Source organism: Notothenia rossii (assembly GCF_949606895.1).
Source record: "Notothenia rossii genome assembly, chromosome: 9".
Taxonomy (NCBI): domain Eukaryota; kingdom Metazoa; phylum Chordata; class Actinopteri; order Perciformes; family Nototheniidae; genus Notothenia; species Notothenia rossii.
In genome coordinates, this window is record NC_136907.1 from 57,197,397 (window position 1) to 57,212,919 (window position 15,523).

A 15,523-nucleotide genomic window follows, 5' to 3' on the forward strand; every position below is an offset into this window, starting at 1 on the left:
GTTTTGTTGTTTAATATTTTAATTCTGGTTGAACATTTTTGTTTAAATGCTTCAGATTATTCTTATTAGATATTGATATCAGTGAATCTAAACAAACCATGTTATTCCGTTAAGACAATCATGACAGTATATTAAAAATCAAGACACAATGCATGCTTTTTTATCCACCCTTTTATTGCGTTTTGAAACTGGCGAACAATTTATATTGTTCGAGTTCTTGACAGAACGCTGAGTCATGCTCATCCGTCTCCCCTTGCCAGCTTTTCAGTGCTTGTAGGCTTTGCGCTTGGTTGTCCTTATCCTTATCCTTGTCCTCCTCAAAAACTGTGTTTTGGCACCAAACAGCAGCAGCCTTCATATGTGTTATACTGGTTAGCCTATTTCCCACCTCTGGTCAACAATGTTAGATCTTTATGTCAACTTACTAATAATATATCTTGAGTATTATCATAAAAATAGCACGTTTATTTATTTTAACAAACCACGTTCTCCAAGTAAAATCTATAGAACATATAATGTTTAATCTTTTTGAAAAATAGAGATCGGACGATCAGTAACAGATCATCAGTCTTGTGTACAGATCAGTCCGATAAAGTCATGCCAAAACAGCGACATATTACGCGATAAATACGGGTTTAAATATCAGCATTTGCCACGGAAGGCGAGTGGCAGCTATCATAAACCTTCTCTTAACTTGTGGCATTTACTTGCCACGGCAAGTTGTGGCATATACTTGCCACGGCAAGTTGTGGCATGGTTGTGGCATATACTTGCCACGGCAAGTTGTGGCATCTGTGGCATATACTTGCCACAGATACCACATCTGTGGCATATACTTGCCACAGATACCATGGAGTAGCGGCCTCTGTGGCAGAGGCCGGTGTCGGTACCAGATGTGTTCGGGGTACCATATGTGTTCGGGGTCCGTCTCTTACCAGTGACGTCACGACGTACTACGTCACGACGTACTACGTCACGACCTAAAGACGTCAATGACGTCACGCATTGTGATTGGCTGTACGGTAATTTACCCACGCTGTCTAGAGTATAGAGGGGTTTTTTGATCATTAAATTACATTGCATTTAGCTGACGCTTAAGTGCATTCGACCAACAAGATAAAAACTTGAAGAAATACAATAAAACTTGAAGAAAAACAAAGACGAATGAGGAGAAGAACAAGAGAAATCGAAGGTAAGAAGTATATAACGTAATATGGTAGGTAATATGTAATATGTTCAGTGCCGTTGGTACGTTAGTTCAAACAGTAACAACGGACTATTTGTCTTAGCGTATGCATGTCAATTTAAATCAATACATACAACTATTTCACATGTACAATATTTTCTTAGCCCTAATACTTAATACTACTTATTTCGTTTTGATTGTTATATTTGATTATATTATATATTATCAATAAATTATATATTATATATCAATATGATATACTTTTCTATATAATAGATTATCAAAAAAAGTATTTATTAAGTAAGGGATAATGTGCAGCAATCACAATCAAGTCCACAATCGAATCCATAAAGACAAAGTAAATCTGTTTACAGTTGTTTCATATGGATGTTGAGAGGTATCCATATATCTCTTCATTTTGCTCTCAAAGTGCACCAGATTGATTCATTTAACTTAAATATTTAAAAAAAATCACTCCACAGGGAGTGCTTGTTCTTCCTTCTGTCTGTCTGTATCTGTGTATTCTCATGTTCCGATTAACCCAGCCAAATTTTTCTTCTTTTGTGTCTATATCGACGCCGGGATCTTGAGTCGAGGCTGATCCTCTTGCTGTGGCCCCGCATCCTGGATCCTCTATCCTGAGTTCTGGATTAAGTCGTGGACTTCGGGTCGTGGCTGAACTTGTCTCTGCGGTCCTGCCTGGGTCTCGTCGTGCTGCCTCCCTGAAGGCTCCCACAGGATTGTTGACATCTTCGTGGATTCATCCTATTATTATAGACGCATGCATTTCCTAACATTCGGTCTACCTATGTTGTAAAATGTATTATCTCTTCGATTTACAAACGGCATCTATTGCACGTCTGTCCGTCCTGGGAGAGGGATCCCTCTTCTGTTGCTCTCCCCGAGGTTTCTCCCATTTTTCCCTTTAAACTGGGTTTTCTCTTGAAGTTTTTCCTTGTACGATGTGAGGGTCTAAGGACAGAGGGTGTCGTTTTCTTCTCATACTGATATTCTGAACAAACTGCTGTTGTATTAGCTGTAAAATGTCTTTACCGTAGGGTATTTTTATTATTTTTACAGCACTTTGGCTCGACCAAAAATCGTTTATAAATGTGCTATATAAATAAAACTTGATTTGATTGATTTGATTTGAAAGGGTGTGCGCCAAGGTTCCATATTAGGAACAATAATTTCACCATATACTGTATGTAGATAATCTCTAATAATTTTTAAAATGCTGCTTTCCATTTTTATGCAGATGATACTGTTATTTATTGTTCATCCTCTTCTATAGAGCAAAGTCTTGATTTCCTCCAGTCTGCCTTTGATGTTATTCCATCCCATTTATCTCAACTCAAGTTAGTATTAAATGCAGACAACTCCAAACTCATGATATTCTCAAATGGCAAAAAGTTAACTTCTTTTCTCCCCAACATTTGTACTGTTCAAGGGACTGACATTGACATTGAAAGGGTCACTACATACACATATCTAGGTTTTATTATTGATCAGAACTTATCTTTCAAGTCACACACTGAAAATGTTGTTTTAAAATTAGGTTTCTCCTTACAGACAACGAAACATTTGATCTCTGCAACGTTTTTACCAGTATTGGATTCTGGTGATCTGCTTACATGAATGCCTCTGACCAGTGCCTAAAGAGTTTGGATACTATGTACCATTGTGCATTATGTTTTATTACATATATATATATTGTGAGTTTGGAATAAATATGCACTTTATGAAAATTATTAGTTGGTTACTGTTAGTAAAAAACAGTAAGGTTAATACTGGATGTTTGTTACACTTGGATATGTTTTCTGTAACACTTGTAACATAATTATTCTCCAGTTTATGCATTTGAGTGACTTGCAGTTAATGCTCGACATTCAATTCAAAACCTTTATTTATCCAGGTAAAATCCTATTGAGATCAATGATCTATTTTTCAAGGGAGACCTGCAGCAGTAGGTTCCACATGAAGACATAAAAACATAAACAACAAAAGGACATCATTCAGCAAAAATGACAGGGATTACAATTTACATATCTATCCACATGTACAGGTACCAACAGCATCTGACTGTGGAGCATCCAACCGAGCTTTAAAAACATGTAGTGGTACCAGCTTGGTAATTTTACATTCTTTTTGCAGACTGTTCCAAGTTAGTGGAGCTGCACATCTAAAAGCTTTCTTCCCTAAAACAGTCCTAGCACTTGGCACATTTAATAAAACCACAGCATGAGATCTCAGGCAATAAGTACTTTCAATTTGCCGAGAGATCAGGGAGCAGATATAAGATGGTACTTTATCCAACATGGCTTTGTAAATGAAAATGTACCAGTGACTGAGCCTCAGTACAGTAAGTGATGGCAAAACCGCCTTGGTTTACAGTGTACAGTGATGCGTAAGTGCTTTACAGTTTGTCACAAATCTCAGTGCACTGTAATAGTAAAACCTTATTGTGGTGTAATTATATATCCAAAGCAGTCAGAAGTCAGAAAATCATTAGTTATGTTTAACCACTCAGAAGACAGCCCATCAAAATGAACACATTGGGACCTTTCAGAGAGGTAGTTCATTTTCTACATATAATAACGGACAAAGTAAAGAATGAAGTGTAGGCTATGTTTAAATGTTCGGAATTTGACCGTGTATGATGGTCCTCTTGAGTTGCCGTACAGCCAATGGCGTACAGCCATTGCTCCGTTTTCATGTTTTTTTAACATGTTTTTCACAAACATTTTCACACGCTAGGAGCATAGGAATAATTAAATTCGGTTCGTCATGATCTGTCGATGTGATTTGCCCCCGAGCACCCCTGGGTAAATTACCGTACAGCCAATCACAATGCGTACAATGCGTGACGTCCTTGGTAAGAGACGGCCCCCGAACACATATGGTACCCCGAACACATCTGGTACCGACACCGGAAGTACTTGCCACTGCCTGCAGATGCCACGAAATGAGCCAGGCCCTACTGCGTTTTTGTGTACACACAAGCATTCATCGAAAGTGGCGCTGAACCTTAATAATATAAAGGCTTGTATTTGCGTGCATTTCCTGTTCGGAAAGTGGCAATGTACTGAGAGTGGAGGTGTCCAGAGATTAGCGCCTGCAGGCAGGCTCCATGGACCTGTCAGCTCCGGACTGCGCAAAATGCGTACATGAAGCGCTACGTCATGAACGCAATAAATCTAACCTCGTGGGGGCGCGCTCATGTGATTGGCTTAGAATTTAGGAGACATCTGATTGGCTATAGATAGAAAAAATTACAAGTACGAATCGGCTGACCGTCAGGGAAGTCTCAAAAAACCCACACACGAATGCACAGCGATCCGTGCACAGAAAGCGGTTTGTGTTTGCAGGTTCAGAGGTTCAAATGTGTGGATCAAAAATACACATTAAAAACTTTTTTCTGTATTTGGATTTTATTTACATGTATATGAAACGGAACACATTTGTGTGTGCATTGAAAAACACAAGTGTGGATCCTTTTGCGGATCATGAAATACAAGTTTGAATCCTTCTGTGTGCATGTGTGTATTATGAGACTGTTCTGAGCCCATAATAATGTGTTATCGATGTAGATGCACATGAATAACTTTTTATAAAAATGAAAAGGGAAGCATTTTATTTTGAATTCGCGGCTCATTTTCCGGGATGGTCACATGGTATTTCAAGATGGCCGCGCCCAACAGCAGCGGAGTGTAGAGACAGACAGGGTTGTGAAAGCAGGTTTTACTGAAAGTCGAGGACCCGCAGGACGCAGCTGACATCTCCACAGAGAGACATAGGACCGTCTGAGTAACCTGTCTCCCCCACAGACCCGCCGACATGAGCCAAGACGATTTAATCCTGTAAGTAATTCTAAAACACAGGACTACCTAAGATTAAATGCTAGCATTTTGGTTCTTGCTGAGTGACATTATGAAACGTTCCTGTATCACTCTTAGAAAAGCATTCCTTTGCATAATATGAATTTAATATAGCGTGATGTTTATCATTTTCTAATCGTGTTTTTGTCATTATATTAACGTTAACCCTGGAAACAATACATCTTCGGGAATATTGATCTTTCAAATAGTATACTGAAATGTATTTATTGAGAATAAAGCCCTTAAGATGAACAATCTCGTTTTCAAGGGGTTCCTGGCATAAAACAAACAGCAAGTCATTCAGAAAAACCAACTACAATCACAACACACAATTTAGAGGTTACACATTCGAAAATTACCACTATATGGCCACAGAGAGGCCATGAACAAATACAGTAAATACAAACATCATGTGTTGTACGTGTTAAATCATCGATAGCATGTACAATTCACCTCAAAATAAGAAGACAAAGCATTTTAAAACACTTGAAAGGAAGTCAAGCATCTTATGTTTGGTGGTAAATTATTCCAATCCGAAGGTGCTTTGAACATAAATGATCTTTTACCAACTGCTTGGATACTGACGGAGTGGAATAAAAGTAGTAGCCTATCCTTCTTTAGTTTTAGTTATGCCAGTTACCTATTTCATTTGTTACAGTTAAAGTTAACATTTTGTTTAGTTTGCAGGCTTCAATGTTTAAATTAAGTCACTGCAAAACTATTCTCAATAATCCATAGAAAAGTTAGATTCAAGTCCAAGTTAAATTTCAGCTTGTTGCGATGCATTACCGATACTTTTCATTCAACCGTTTTCCTACTGTTTGAAGATGATAAAAGGGTGGAGAAGTGGTATCTCTCATATCTCTCATTTCTTTCATTGGTACTCTTCTGTCCATATGATCGCTGTGGAAAGGGAGGGGTTTGCCTGGATGTTAGATAACGAAAGCTTGCTACTGTATTGTAACCCCTGGGCTATATTGATTAGGACAGTGTTTTTCAAAGTGGGGGCCCCGACCCCCTGGGGGGCCGCCAGGGGGGTCACGCAAAGTTTGAGGGAAAGGGGAACTTTTTTTTTTTTTTAAAGTTACATTTATTTATTTATTTTATTTTTAGATTTTATGAATAACTGCATATCTATCAATCTATGTGTCCTTTGATGCCAAACTTTTAATATTTTTTACTTATTCATATATATGTATATATATTTTTTTAAATCACACGACCGCCCTTCAAGCCAATCAGAATCGAGCTGCCGCTACTGAGAGTGAAACTGAGTATCTGCTCAGCTTTTGGAGCAAGTGAAAGCTAGTGAATATTTCGCTCTGCAGCTGGATGAGAGCACGGATGTAGCAAATATTGATGTTTATATATATGAATATAAATATGTTTATTGTTAATATTACTGTTGAATATTATATATAATATTATTAAGGCATAAGTAGCTTTCAAAAATGCTAAAAATATGTGTTAATTGTTCATATTACTGTTCAAAATTATATAATATTATAAAGACAGAAATCACTTTAAAAAGGCTTTAAAAATATGTTTATTGTTTAATATTGTGTTAAGAATGTTTATAACAGAAGACACAATCAATGTAAGGAATGACAAACAAAAGATAAATACAAAAAATGTTTAGAAGAATAACTGATTATTAATACAAATATATATTAAGAAAATGTATTAAGCTGTATGATTAATTTGTCATATTCTCCATCATAATGTACTCATCATTTAAAAAAAAAAAAAATTGCAACAGTAAGGTCTCCGCCAGACAATAATGGCATGGCAAAGTTTGGGAACCCCTGGATTTGGACACTTCCAGCCAAACCCCTCAAAAAGGGCAATTAGTTTTTGAATGTTTTACTTTTCTAATACCATTGTATTCTGTGTTCTACAAATAAAAGCTGATTGAAATCGGTGTGAATAATAATAATAGAAATGGTAGTCAATTACAAATATTGAATGTTATTTGTTGTCAACAACAAGAAGAGTCACATCTCTGAAACTGAGAGAAACATGTACGTTACTTACCTATGCGTTTTTTCCGGTACTGGCTGCTGGGTAAAGTGGCTCTGGTGTAGTTTTATCACATCCAATTTTAGCTGTATTGGTCTACAAACCTCTGCCTAATTTTGTTAGTAGCACAAAAGGAACAGAGAAAGAAAGGAAGCATAGATAAGCCTTTTAACCTTGAAACTAAAGGGTGTTGGGTTAGGTGAGAAAATAATTCAAGTAGATGTTTTTACAACAATATAAAAGAGATATTAGAGGGAATATGATGATCTGTTTAACTCCCTAACAACAAAACCCAGAATGTGAATGTCATAAAAAGGTAAATGTTAAAATAATTGGGATTTTGTTTGAGTTTTTTACTGTGGTATCGGATTGGCCTTGAAACAGGTGGAAAGTCTCTGGTATTGGTATCCGCGACAGCATTTTTGTGTTGTGAAATTCCTATTGCGACATTTAAATGTGATGTTTCTTCATAATGCAGTGAGGGTTCTATTTAGATTACATCCTGAATGGTTTACTTTAACTTTTGTTGTTTTTACAGATAGGGTAGCATTGTGAATACTCAACTGTCTGGCGCTGCTTGAACATGACTCTTCAAGGCATCATTGCTTAAAAAAGACTGAGGCTAAACCGAGGGTATGTTTCTTTTTTATTCAGCCCCAAGGACTTCCCCCAGCTCAAGAATGATACATTCCTGCGAGCCGCACGAGGAGAGGAAACTGAACATGTCCCTGTGTGGTGTATGAGGCAGGCTGGACGATACCTACCAGGTACTGTGATCAGTGATCGAATCATCACCTAACAAAAGTCACAGACTTTCTTTGCATTATTGTTTTGTTTAACCTTTTGAATTGTGACGACATAGGCTAATATTTTTTTGAATTTCATTTTCAGAGTTTCGTGAGTTCAGAGCAGGGAAGGACTTCTTTGACACATGTCGGTCGCCGGAGGCCTGCTGTGAGCTCACTCTGCAGGTATAGCAGTGTTTTTAAAACTTATTATGAAAAGTCAAATGTCAATAATATGAAAACATGAAATTCTTTACAATATTATTATTAATTTAAAATATGTGTTCTGACTTACCCCGGAAGAGAGCAGTGTTATATATGACTGCCCTTCTATTTCTAATGATTTTTCATTGACTTAAACAAGAAAATACTCTTTTGCCCTTTAAATAAACAGAGAACTGCTTACATTCTTCTGTTGTGCTACATTTCTGCCCATGAACACATTAGGGATGCACGATATTGGGGGAAATATTCTGGGCAATATATGGAAATACGAAAAAAGGACATGTGGCCTGTTTGTTTAAAATCAGTGCATCAATCTAGACAAACGACAAGCGTAAATTGCTACGTTGTTGGCAAACGCATCATCGCCTATTTGGAAAATAAAACGCTGTGCTTTTTAAATCCCAGAGAATGCACCATCCTTACTGAAATACCACCTGGAGAGACATGGCTTTTCACACACCTACTCACAATTTTACACATCATGTGCAAAAATGGGGTCCATCTGTCTTATCGAGCCTAAAACGCTTTAACAGACACATTGGTGTTTTGAAATTGATCAAGTAGTTCTTTAACCAGAAGAATTCACAACAGATGGCTAGCAACAGGAGGGAGCACACTGTTTCTACCGTGTGCAAAACAGGGGTATTTTTGTTGACACATTTGAAAGCCTGATTGTCAATGCAGACCTGCCTCGTGAAACTATTTAACAAACTTTATATCTAGTATCCAAAGTATGTTTGTGTCCATTTTTGTAGCATTTTAAATAGAGACTTTTCCCAGTGAAGTGGACTAACTGACTCTGCCACTGGAGAGACACGGCTATCCACACACATTCTCACCACTGAAATAATTGTCAAACAAGTTGATTTTGTATCCGTATTAAAATCTAAGATTCTACAAAAGTTAAATTTGAGTTTCCAAAAAATGTGATCACTTTACACACATGTGGTAAACACAGAACAACAATATACTGAATTTCAATTAGGACATTTTATTTTCCTGTATCCAAATACTTTTGGTAGTATTTGACAGACTTCTGGAGATATAGATGTTAATTGATTTTGCATATCTAAAAGAATATAGTGACGAATTTCCGAATCAATCATAGGCTGCAGTTATGCAAACTAAGCAATACAATTAACACCCATATTGTTTTTAACTATAGTCCCTGAAAATATACAATCGAAAAACAAAAAAGCAATTCCAGAGGGACAATTATTTTTTTTTTGAAGTCCTTTAGGCAATAAACAACCACATTCTATTGTTTTTTAAATTTAAAACTGTCTTTCTTTTATTCCACTTTCAGCCTCTGAGACGTTTCCCCTTCGATGCTGCCATCATCTTTTCTGACATCCTGGTTATCCCACAGGTAAGGTTATCAGGACTCATTAATTAACATGTTGACATTACATCTATTTCCGTGATGTCAAGAGTAAGTGGCATAATAACATTGAACATTATATTAAGGGGTTATTGCCTTTTGAGAGGTTTTAGCTTTTCTCGTAGACATCAGTGTCTTATATATATATATACATAAATTCCGCCTGTGTGTGTATGTATATATATATATATATATATATATATATATATATATATATATATATATATATATATATATATATACGCTTACATTAAAACGTTTTTAAACATCTTTAAAGATATCCCCCTCAGTAGCACAAGAACAACTCAGGGCAATAGAGGACATTTTAAAGTGGAAAGGCTTCATGAATTTGTGTGTCATCCATGCTAATCTTCTCTATCGATTCCAATTTGTCATATGAGCTGCCTGAGCGAGCACATTGATCCTGAGGCTCTGCCCCTTGCTGGGGGAATGGCCCCTTTACTGCGGTATAGGCTAATAGTCAGGGGTGCACATAACTGGTGCGCAGGTATGCATGCGCGGCAAAAATCTGAATTGCGTAACGTCACTTGTGTCACTACGCGCCTTTGCGTACCTCAAAACAAAACACATATTTCGTCTACACGTGTTTCTTGTCAACACTCAAAGGAGTAAACTACGAGACATTTACAGAAAAAACCAAAGACATTAAGCAGCTACGTTGTTCTTTCCCTCCCTGCAAAAAATCTTCGAACTTTCTGTGACTGACTGAACTGGTGCTGGCCGAGCCGCGCAGGACATAGCCAACGGACCTGTGAAGCTTTACAGGAGGCAGAGGCTTAGATCACTGGACGACAGAGTTGTTCACCGTGTGCACAGACAGGGTTAACGTCGGTATGAACAACATAATTGTGCCAAAACTCCGCCAACTGACTGCAGTGGGAGACTCCCCTGTGCACCGCACACACACTGGAGAACTGCGCAAAATCAGCTGATCACAACGTTCACGCTCTGTGGTCAAGCTGCTGCAGTTTTATTTACACCAAAGTGGAGTGAAACACACAGCTGCAAACTTCCTCAGGCTGTTAATGGAAGAGTTTGAAATCAGACAGAGGTGGAAGAAGTACTCAGATCTTGTACTTGAGTATAAGTAGAAGTACCAGAGTGTTACTCTGTTACAGTAAAAGTCCTGCATTCAAAATGTTACTCAAGTAAAATTAGAAAAGTATTATAATGAAAATATAGTTAAAGTACCAAAAGTAAAAGTAGTCATTGTGCAGATTGGTCCATTTCAGAATAATATATGTGATATGTTTTATTTAGTATTTGATCCTTCAACTTGGCCTCATGAAATGCAAGGACTTCACAGTTTTAGCAACAAGTTTTGGAAAAAAGCTAATCAGAGGCTTAAAAAGAGACAGGGAGGTGCATCTTCATCATCTAGCATGCAAGAAGTGTAAATAGAGGACAGTGAAGGAGACACTGAGGAGGACCACGCTTCGTGTGGGGTGAGTACCAATCGCTGTCTGCTGGTACTCATCTGGGTAACTCACTCAAAAAGTGGGGGGGGGGGGGGGTTCGTGAATTGTTGTTACGGAAACAGAGGGTTTTTAGGTTGCCATAAGGCTGTTGACGGTCTTATTATAGGCTACATCCATTGGTTGGTTTTGTGGCACATTTGTAACGTTGTGCCAACTTGGGCAAGCACGCAGGCAAACTTGAGGAGCGCACACAGGGTGGAGTGAGGTTGAGCGATGGAGAGAAAGGGAGAAAGAGATTGAGCGAGGCAGAGAGCGTGTACAGCAGTCTGCTTGCACACAGAGCCGGAGTTTGTGAGAAAGCCGGCTTGAGTCAATTTCTCTTCAAAATATAATTGATTGCCAGCCTCCCTTGTCCCTGGCTGGCTTGCTAGCTCGTTGGTCCTGTCCTGATTACTTTTGTCTGCACATTTCTGCAATTTGAATTACAACAACAACAAGAAGGCCAAAACTGCTCTAACAGGATTTAAATCCTCATCAGTTACTCAAACAGTGTTACCTGCTCACCTGTGTGCCATTGGCTTGTATAAAGCTTTAGTATGGAATTAGCTAGGTTCAGTAGAAACCCGTAGATGAGGAATATATTTCCAGAGTTCTACATCCATAAAATAAATAGCAGCCATTACTCAAATATCTCTGTCCCATCCATTTTTCCCCTCCCAGGCCTTAGGTATGGATGTCCAGATGGTGCCAGGTAAAGGTCCAACATTCCCAGACCCTCTGAAGGAGCCAGAGGACCTGCAGCGTCTGCAACCTAAAGTGGACGTGGAGAAGGAACTGGGTTATGTCTTCAAAGCCATCACACTGACCAGACACAAGATTGATGGCAAAGTGCCGCTCATTGGGTTCACCGGAGCGCCGGTTAGTGATCATACAGACAAGTTAAAAGCCGGCATAGGTATTTCTGGATGTAAACATGAAAATTACATCAAAAGTATTGTGGTTCTTACTCTCTCTGTGTGGTGTGCCTACACAGTGGACGCTGATGTCCTACATGATAGAAGGCGGAGGCTCCAACACCCACTCGAAGGCGAAGCGCTGGCTGTACCGACACCCTCAGGCCAGCCACATGCTGCTGAAGATGCTGACGGATGTGATAGTGGAGTATCTGCTGGGGCAGGTGGCGGCTGGAGCGCAGGTTAGACCTCCTACCTCTTTATCTCTGGAGCCGTGTTTACAATATGTGCCACTGCCATTACGCATAACTATTTAGGGTGATAACAAAAGGACGCAAACAGATTTTCTTTGTACTTCGTCCAACAAAATCTGTAAATCTAGATTTTTGTAAAACAATACTTCTGTCGTCTGCTGTTTGTTGTGCAGGCTCTGCAGGTGTTCGAGTCTCACGCCGGCATTTTGGGGCCCGTGGAGTTTAATGAGTTCTCTCTGCCTTACCTTCGAGACATTGCTCGCCGCGTCAAAGAGAAACTCAAGGAGACAGCGAAAGACATTCCCATGGTAAGCTGCAAACATTAGCATTCAAATATATCAATATGCCCAAATCCACACCCACACAGAGTAAGGCTCCTGCTGTAATAATATCTCACACATCTGCATGTATTCCTCTGGACAGTGTCAGTAGATAATGATAATGATAAACGCTATAACTGTGACAACTCTATTCTTATATTTATTTTCCTGCTGTATTATTTAGTCTGTTCTCTTTTCATAATAGCTTTTTATATTAGTTGCAATACTCTGTTCTATTCTTACCATAAGTCTGTTGCTTCAACAACACTGTTTCCCAGGAGGCATCATTAACGATTAATCTGCTCTGTAATAAGTGAAATGTCCTGTTCATTACCAGAAGATGGCAGCATTTCACCAAAAATGGAGAATAACGAGTCCTGCAAAAAGTTGTTAGTTGATAATCTCCTCTTTTCAGATTGTGTTTGCAAAGGATGCTCATTACGGTTTGGAGGATCTGTCTCAATCTCATTATGAAGTGGTCGGGCTGGACTGGACCGTTGACCCAAAAGCAGCACGGTACACACATGCACGCACGCACGCACGCACGCACGCGCATGTACGTACGTTAATCTGCGTCTTTTAACTCCAGTGCCCGTTTGCTTTTTCAAACTTGTAAATTCAATCTGAGTTCCAACCAAATGGACTGGGTTCAACCAGTGTAATGAGAACTGTTTTCATTCTTTGTTAGCTTTGGTAGAGAAATAGAGTTAGAAAGTCTAAAGACATATCGATGGAATGTGATCATGAACACGTGTGTCTATGCATGAAGTCTAAATAAATACAGCTCCTGCCTCAAAGTCCTCTGTCATGGTGAGACAGCAAAACACAATCTTAAAGCTGAGTTCATCTCAGCCAGTCTCTGCAGATATCGTAAACCATGCTGGAGTCTTTCCTGAGGAGCAGGTTAACCATTAGTGACCTCTCGCCCGTCCCTGTTTTGTCACCGGTTGCAGGATTTATGTCAACAAACGTCTGTTTCCTGCTCCGCTCATCAAATACTTAACCTGTTGGTTAAAGAGGTGTGTGTGTGTGTGTGTGTGTGTGTGTGTGTGTGTGTGTGTGTGTGTGTGTGTGTGTGTGTGTGTGTGTGTGTGTGTGTGTGTGTGTGTGTGTGTGTGTGTGTGTGTGTGTGTGTGTGTGTGTGTGTGTGTGTGTGTGTGTGTGTGTGTGTGTGTGTGTGTGTGTGTGTGTGTGTGGACCTAAATCTGTTTACACAGTCATGTATGGGGACAAAATGGAGGTAATCATTAATGTTAGGGTTAGGCATGTGTTGGTTAGGATAAGTCTCCAGGAAATGCATGTAAGTCAATGTGATGTATACATGGTGTGTGTGTTCATTCAGGGAGCGCACAGGAGGGAAGGTCAGCCTGCAGGGAAACATGGACCCTTGTGCTCTCTACGCTCCCAAGGTAACCCCCACTCGGTGTCTCATAGACAGAGACCTAACTGTTTTATGACTTTATTTTGAAAAGACAAAACACAGTAACACTGCAGTCACTCTGAAAGGAGATACTTAAAAGGCATTGCATTAAATGAATGTAAGAAATAACAGAGTTAAACACAGATATAAGACATACAGTAAATATACAAATATTACAGTGAATGAATTAGTATAACATATATATTTCAGTAGCAACCCAGAAAAAAAGGGTCAGGTGGTCATCATCCGGCTCTTTCTCCTAATGAATGTATCGTGTTACTCTGGCAAAACACCAATCTTTGGTCCTTATGCAAATACATTTTTAGTTTTTTATAATATGTCATAAAACATGCATAACTGAGGTCTGTCTGTATAGGGTTCAGCGTTAATTGCCCATTTATGGGTCCAGAGTAGAATCATATTGTTTTGTGATAAAACATGAAAATAACAAAACCCTGTTGTCTTCTAAACTTTTCTCCAGTTTCATCTGCTGCTATTGTCAGCACCTGCCAACATGCTGTGAATCCTATTTATATTCACACATAAATGCTGTTATTCATCCTGAAAAACTTCTGTCAACAAATAACTTGTCGCTAGAAGTTCCTAAACTTGCTCCTCTTCCAAAGAATATCTCAACTATTACAGATATTCTCCAGCTGGGGTTGAATAACGCCTGATTTTAAAATCCCCCTTCTCTTCATCAGGAGCACATTTCAAAGATTGTGAAGAAGATGCTGGAGGGTTTCGGGACGAGGGGCTACATCGCCAACCTGGGCCACGGCCTCTACCCCGACATGGACCCCGAGAACGTGGGGGCCTTCGTGGAAGCTGTGCACACACACTCTAAACAGATAAACAAACGGATGTAAAGGTGGATGTGTGTGTGACGAAGTGTGTAAGCCAATACCGCATTACTTCATTAAAAACTGTTTCAGCTTTATCTGTTGAATAATCCATCCCGAGAGACTTTCATGGAGGGGAAATAAAAACAACGATAACCTCAAATGAATAAAATAAACGGGATGTTGGTTTCCTAAAACAAGATGTTCTGTTCTATGTTGATCTGACCAGGAGTGGATTATGTTTTTCTATTTGAAATGGCGGCAATCCATTTTGCAAGTGCATGTACGTTACACATGTCAGTTGTTTGGGATTTGAACTCATATATGATTTATTTAAACATGTTCAAAACGGATTTATGTCCTATATGAAAGCTATTTCTTTGATATGTTTTTTTTACATAATGTCACTCATACAATTTGAGGCTACCCTTTATAACCTTTTTAAAAGCTGTAAACATCTTTAATAAAAAACTGAGTTCTTCATCAGTAACAGTAGCTTCTTTGTCCTTAAAGAAACAAAAAGGGTCCAAACTGAATTTAAAAACAGGAAAGGATTTGGAAGAGTTGTTTCAGCAGGAGATGCTTTATTTCAGTCCTACCATATTTTGTGGGGAGAATGTCAGCGCACAGCGGGTTGATCGTTCCAACATCGAACATCTTAACATTAAACAAAGTGCCCCGCTGGATCCCAGCATGAAAAGCTTTATATTTGCTCCCGCAGATCTTTTAAGAAATGCAAGTTGTGTAAGAAAATGCCTTGCGCTGTCTTTGTTTTTCAGCCAAATCAGTTTTTTTCTCAACTTTTGTCTTCGAAGCCCAGA

General features: G+C 38.9%; 1 protein-coding gene across 1 annotated transcript; it reads left to right on the forward strand.

The window, feature by feature from the left end:
- The first annotated feature begins 4,848 nt into the window (after nt 1-4,848).
- urod (uroporphyrinogen decarboxylase) lies at nt 4,849-15,188 on the forward strand. The gene is made up of 10 exons (XM_079648074.1): nt 4,849-5,046; nt 7,738-7,850; nt 7,975-8,054; nt 9,400-9,462; nt 11,634-11,831; nt 11,947-12,108; nt 12,294-12,428; nt 12,856-12,956; nt 13,783-13,849; nt 14,565-15,188. The coding sequence occupies exons 1-10, from the start codon at nt 5,024-5,026 to the stop codon at nt 14,727-14,729; spliced, it is 1,107 nt and encodes a 368-aa protein (XP_079504200.1). The 5' UTR covers nt 4,849-5,023; the 3' UTR covers nt 14,730-15,188.
- Nucleotides 15,189-15,523: the final 335 nt, after the last annotated feature.